We start from the raw sequence: 7,181 nt of genomic DNA, 5'->3' as shown, positions 1-7,181 counted from the left end.
GTCTTGAAGCTGTCATTGACAACAAAGGCTTTTGTATGCCTTTTTACACCTCCCTTTCTTAGTGTGTTCAATACTTTTTCCCTGTGCCATTCCACATTATTACAAATAACTTCATTTCTGGACATTTATGGTTTGATTTCTTTGTATGTATGGATCACTTGTGTTGTTACCAACATCTGGTGAAAATTTCATGTCATTAGCACCTCTAGTAATACAGTATATTTACTGAGAAAAATGGTGACATGTTCAATACTTATTTTACCCGCTGTATATGCATATACTCTGGTTTTACCTTTATAATGGGCTCATATATATTCAGCCTGCATGTTGCATTAAATAAAATCCTCTATCAATCCTGAAATAGGTCAAGGCCAATATCTGCAGTCATGAAGCAGTGAATTTACACCAACTTGTTATTCAGCTTGTTGATGAGGATCCAAGATCAAACATGTTCACTTATGGTGGTTAGAAAGCATGTTGCTCCTTTCAGACGTAAATGTTAATAAAGCTTTTTAAATTCACACAAAACTTAAGCAAATATTGCTGGTAATTACACAGAACTGCACAGATCCATGTTCACCTTGTGTTAGCAATAAGCCAGGAAAAACACTGAAAAATATCAAAACTAAACTAAACATTTTAAATCAGATGTTATGATTAGGTACTCAGCACTCAAGTAGCCTTTTTACGAAATASTCTTTTACTCGTGAGTAATTTCTTGGATGCTAATGCTAATTGAATAAAATATGTTGCTCTTGTGCTTCTCATGATTACATTTTTGTGGAGCACTCTGGCGTTCTCTAGTGGAACTTTAGCCTCGTGATCAACAAGGCGTTGAGGGGACAGGACATTAAAAGATGCTTAGCGAATGTTTTTTTCTTTCAATTGTTCCCTTTATTCTTCATTTTATTATTATTGTAAGCTCAAAAGTTGTGTTTCGGGGTTCAGTTGTTCAAAGGTACTCGTTGGATAATGGATTATAGTCTATAAAGTCCTGAAAATGGGTTGTTTAAAACCAGATTCTGAAAGGCAATTAAATCCATGCAGGTCCATGCACAATCTGTGTGCCATTTGTTTTATCAACTTTTGCTTATCTATAGCAGGGCTATTCAACTGCTGGCCTGCGGGCCACATCCGGCCTTCGGGTGARCTCCATCAGGCCCATCAGTGGGTCCACCCCCCACCCCAAAAATAAAATAAAAATTATATCTCGAACGTGAAATCAGGAGAGCACAGGTAAATTGTGGTGGCAGTATTCTTTGATATAAATCATATGATACTGTATGCTGTGGGTTTAAGAATGAGTAATTAAATTATATCAAATAGGTATTAATGGAAACATGTTCAAAAGTATTCAGAATATTTCTTGAAACAACTATACAAGTTAACGTTTGTCAAGCAGCGGCTAAGCAGGAAATGGAACTCCTCAAGGAGGAATGATTAGTCTGATAATATTTTCTGGGATGATAAACAACATACTATGGAAGCCCATTTCCGCCACCCTGATAAAAAATAAATAAAACTTGTATCTCATAATTATGACTTAGCTATCCCATAATTATGAGATAGCTATCTCATAATTATGGGATACTCATGGCTAAGTCATAATTATGAGATAGCTAAGTCATAATTATGAGATACTATCTCATAATAATGAGATAGCTAAGTCATAATTATGAGATACTATCTCACAATCATGACTTAGCTATCTCATAATTATGAGATACTATCTCATAATTATGGGATAGCTATGAGATAGTTAAGTCATAATTATGAGATAGTATCTCATAATAATGAGATAGCTAAGTCATAATTATGAGATACAAGTTNTATCTACCTACCTACTTAAGTTGAAACAAGAACAAAACAGTAGCCCAAAGATGATTAAAATTAGTGTTAGTAGCACCATGCTAGAAAAAAGTCAAAGGAACAAAAAATAGTAGCTAATTATAGCAAAACTCTGGATAAAAGTAGAAAATCATTAGCTCATAATAGTTTGTGTCTGAGCTCTGCACCGCTGTGCTCAACGCAACAACGTGTAATTAAAGAAAAACATCTTCCAACCCAGCAAGTATGAATTCTTTCAAACATAAACTGATTTCTTATCTCAGCAGGGAGACATTTTCTCTGATCATTTTTTCAACCCAAACAGACAAACTGGAGCCTTGCAGACGACACTGTGGGGAAAACCCCCAAAATGGTCTTAGTGTGGACTTTTGTGAATTATTGTTTATCATTTACTTGTTTTCTTATTACAGGTTGTGGAGAGACARGAAGACTTGTTGGCTCAGGCAACTGGAATAGAGTCTCTTGAAGGTAATTAAAGTAAACAGTTATTTTATAAAGAAAAGCAGTTAATGTCCTATGTGAACTGGAAATTATATATTTTTTTAGCAATTCCTGTCTTATTTACTGGGACCCTACAAGTCCTGAAATTATGGATTTTGATTTGAATGTTTTTCAGGTCTGGAGAAGMCTTTAATGAAAACATAGCCTACTCTGGAAAAACACAAGTGTTTCTAGACTTTTACYTTTTTTACTTTTGTTTTTCAAATATAAATCACAATTTCAATAAGTTCCTCCTTTCAGTGGAGTATTTTTCACATCAGCTGTAAGTTACAGTATTTTTATATCTCTTTTAATCTTAAAAATAACTCAAAGTAAAAACAAAAATGTGAATGTTTTTGTCTGCAAAAGTATGTAATTTCAAAATGAAGTGTGTAGGAACTCGTTTAACTTCCTACACTTTTTGTCCCTTTGAAATTAGTTAATCCAAAAAAGACTTTTCTAAGCTAAGTAATTAAGTGTGAATTGGTAATAAAAAGTAGTGCTTATTGAAATATTCAGTTCTTTGGGACAGATTCCAAAACTGCTGCATGACAAACAGACATAGTCAGCTTTATTTTAGTACTGATGAAAATGGTCTTCTGGGTGTAGAGCAAAGATTGCTAAAGATGGCTACATGCTTTGCTGAAAATGCCTAGTAATTGGACAGGACATTATGTCCTGAGGAAGAGTAATTAAAGTTTATTATACAGCTTTACCACTAAGAAAGAAGAAAATATTTTTTTGATTTGACTAATGCAAGTTAGGGCTGTGTATTGGCAAGAATTTGGCGATACGATACATATCATGACAGAGGGGTCATGATACGATATATCCCGATATATTGCGATACTGTAAGCAAGGCGATATATTGCGATATACTGTGATTTTTTTTGTCCAAAAATTCTATTTAATAAAAACCTCTTACTGGGGAAAAAATGAAAACCCAAAATTCATTGTCTCAGAAAATTCTAATATTACATAGACATACTTTTGATACATTTAGCTGTGTTCTGCTTTGTATATATTTTATTTTATGTTTCATATTTCTTATTTCATCCATATTTTCAGTTATTAGTAAATTTGACAATAAATAGTTTGAAAATATATTTTTTGCAGCTTTTAGTTCTTAATATTAATTTAAAATATGGTCACCCAACACTTAACTACTCTTGAGGTAGAGTAGCCAAATGTCTGGCTCACTGCTGCCAACTGGTGGTCAGAGGCTGAACTACAACATAAAAATGAATGGCTGGCAAGAAAGTTGACATTTTAAACTTTAATAAAAAAAATCGATACAGGGCTTTAGAATATCGATACAGTATCGGGAAATGAAATATCGCGATATTTCAGTGTATCGATGTTTTCTTACACCCCTAATGCCAGTATCATTGGGCTTCGGCTGTTGAAGAATCAGAATTGTGAGAAAAAATATGAATATTTTGTAGTGACTAGCAAGTGTATGTACGGTTGCCGTTTGCACAGCCAGTTTTTGAAATCGCTGCCTTTTTGTGTGCACAGCCTGGATAACTGCATTGTGAGGTGGGCACAGTATTTTGTTGCCCACCTCATCCTTACCTCGACTCAGTTCGTACCCACATGGAAACAGCTTAGGCGTACAGTTTAAAAATAAAGAAATGAAGATAAATAGGTTTGGACTGTTTTTAAAGGGGCAATATTACATGTTTCTCAGGCACATATTTAAATACTATACCATAATAAAGTATCTATGTCACCTTTAGTTGTTATTAAAATGCTATATTTAATGTTTAAATAGAAAATAAACTTATCTTCTCATCACTTCCTCTTCTAAACACCTTGAAATTGGCCACCTTCTGCTTCTGTCTCGCCCATTTCGGGGTTGGTGGTGGTGCCATGATGCAGTTTACTTGGCATCTGAATATACATTTCCTCAAAGGTATTTTTAATCTGAAAAGAGCTTCACTGAGTGACAACTAATNAGGATAAATCATACATTATAATTCACATAGAGGCCTATAAACATTATTAGTAAATTCAGATCTACACAGATGTATCTAAACCAACAGAGGAAACAAAAGTCATTTTTATTTTACCATGATTTAAAATGTAAGAATGAAAACAAACCAGGAACTATCTGTATATTCCAGAGAAATGCTACTAGTCTGACAGGTGGAAGATGCAAAACCATTAAACTCTAAAATTTGTTCAGTTAAAAACAATCAGTCAGACAATAGGCCTACTGAAAATACAAATGATGGAGTTAATTGTAATATATTTCATTGCGTACCAGCACATATTGATGAAAGAGGAAATGAGAAGGTAGATACAGAGAACAACTCAAAKTGCCACTAATTTCACACTTCATACAAGTGAATCTGAAGCAAGAAGCATAATCAAAGAAAGAATGGTTTGGCATGGAAATGACAAAGAATACAAGCTCCACAGGGCGTTTGAATAAATGAAGCTGGAAGAAGCAGAAAGAAAGAATAAAAACAAGAGATTTGGATAAACGAGACATAATTATACACTTTACAAAACAAGAACATAATGCAGGGAAATGTGACAGCTGAAACAACTGAACATGGACTGGTAGATGTATGAGCAAGAATAAAGATAATATGGGGAGTGTGTGTAAAAATATTAAGGAAAAGCTTAACATAATAGATATACAGCAAATCATAATCGATTTAAAAAATGTTTAACTGAATTTCAATWAACAGAAATTTAAACATCAAGAAGCCATCAGTAGATGGCGGTAATGCTCACTAACCACCCTTAAACTACATGACAAGCAGCAAAAACATCAAACGAAGAAGAAAGACGTCGACGTTGCACCCGGAAGTGTAAACAACATGAAGGACGACGCAGAAGTTTCTACGAAATCGCTGTTGAAAGATGGTAAAACCCGTTTAATTTCCACCGTCACTCTCAGTTTTTTGTCATTATCTTACAGYATTGTTCAGGAAAACTGAACAGTTCTCTAATTTTGAGTGTTTGTTTTTCGTTTTCACCTTTTTAGTGCTGAATTSTTGCAGGAGAATGCACTGAATTTACTTCATTTGCACCTGACATTAATAATTATGCCGCAAACTGCAAAGAAACGAGACCTTTTTAGGTGTTTGGCTGCGAGTTTAATAACTTCATAAGARATGAATGAATGAAACGTTTTTGATCCCATGAAGGGAAATTACAGTTCGGAACAACTCATTCAGAGATACAGCAGGTAAAATAAGTATTGAACACGTCANTTTCTGGTCCCCACCTGTCGTTTTGCTCCTCAGCATGGCTTCCTAAAAACACTGCAGGATTTCTCAAACATGCATGAATGAGTCAAAGCAAGGCTTTGGGCATGCTTTTTGTGAGAGTATAACATTATAACATGATATAAAACTCAAAAAAGTTGATTTTACATGATATTGCCCCTTTAAAGTCTGATCTTCGCTGTATAGTTATTGGGTTTTACCACCAGATGGAGCCAAGACTTCTCAAATATCTGTTAAAGAAGCTTTTAAATGTAATGTTTTTTCTTAAAGAAAACTCTTGTTTTAGGTGTTCTTCAGATGATGCAGATCAGGATAAGTGCTCTGCAGGCTGCTGTTGACAGGTACATCGAATAAATCCTTTGTACTGATGGAGTCATCCCATTTTTGACACGTGTTAAATCTGCTTGTTTAGCTGGCAACATTGAGAAGATTAAATTTTTTTGGCATGCATGTGAAAAACGAACAACATGAGCTTCATTTTTTATGGTACTGTCTGTCCAGGATCAATCTTTTGTTTGTCCAAAAATCAAGTCTTGCTCTCTTTTTTTAAATTTAAGCTTCAAAGATGCCTTTAGTTGAAAAAAGCAGTGTTTTATTTGTATATTTTGCTGCAGTCTAACCTGGTTAGATTAGACTCTAAAAGCTATGGAAATACATGTTACAATCTGTGAACCCTTTGTTAAAAATCAAAACTAAACCAAAACCTAGAACAGTTCCAGAATCTACAGGGGCAGAATAACAAACTTCTAAAAACTTTTTTTCTCTTGCTTTTTGAGATCTTCTTATACTTTGAACTCTATTTGCATTAGTGTTATTATTTCAGAAAAGATGTTTTATATAATGAATAGTCTGTCTATTAAAGTAAATATAAATATTTATGACAATTTTAATTAAGTGTGTTTATTCTTCTATTAACAATGTTCCCCTGAACCAGTCTTTCATACCATCTTATATCTTATCATCATGTCTTTTAGTTATCTTGTATTTAATGAGATCACTGTGAGGTCTGTTGTTCATCTGTTCTTTATCATATGACATTCTACAAATAATAATTTGCATGGTAAAACTCACTTAGCATGTAAGCACAATCAAAATACATAAACAAAATTCACAAATTTAGAAGTTTTATAAAGTAAGATAACACCCCTTTTCCTACACCATCTGTAAAATATCTGTCTAATACACAATCAATATGATGTCCTAATGTTTTAACTGAATTTCTGTCCAGGATAAGATCAAAGATTGTTGATCCGTATAACAAGATTGTGGCCAGAATCACCCAGTTATCCAGACTGCAGGTAACACTCTCAACAACTTACTTGACAAATTAATGATAGTGATATAACAAACATGGTCAATAAGGAATGTCCTGATGCATCTCAGTAATCCAGGTAAAAAATCAAAAAGAAAAAATTGTTTCGTCTCTCCTCCAAGAGACTTCTTCAGTCTGAGAGTTTCAGGCAAAATTCAGGCTTTTAAGCCCAGCCTCCATGTGACTGATACTCACATCACATGGCTACAGTAACAGTACACTAACAGTGGCAAAGCAACCACTGTTCAAAAGAATGTCCCAACACAGACGAGCTACATCTAATGGCCAGAACTCTGCAG

General features: G+C 34.1%; 1 protein-coding gene across 1 annotated transcript in view; it reads left to right on the top strand.

Moving 5' to 3' along the window:
* Window positions 1-2,258: 2,258 nt before the first annotated feature.
* The window catches only part of cog5 (component of oligomeric golgi complex 5), a gene marked incomplete at its 5' end in the record, with an annotated part of 84,989 nt that continues 80,066 nt past the window's right edge, over window positions 2,259-7,181 (top strand). The window contains 3 exon segments of the mRNA XM_014018065.1: window positions 2,259-2,316; window positions 5,857-5,911; window positions 6,799-6,868. Of these exon segments, the coding sequence (XP_013873519.1) occupies window positions 2,259-2,316; window positions 5,857-5,911; window positions 6,799-6,868 (183 nt within the window).

This window comes from Austrofundulus limnaeus, unplaced genomic scaffold (genome assembly GCF_001266775.1).
Source record: "Austrofundulus limnaeus strain Quisiro unplaced genomic scaffold, Austrofundulus_limnaeus-1.0 Scaffold182, whole genome shotgun sequence".
Classification (NCBI taxonomy): Eukaryota; Metazoa; Chordata; class Actinopteri; order Cyprinodontiformes; family Rivulidae; genus Austrofundulus; species Austrofundulus limnaeus.
The sequence above is the reverse complement of the archived record's forward strand: the minus strand, read 5'-3'. Positions and strand labels throughout refer to the sequence as shown.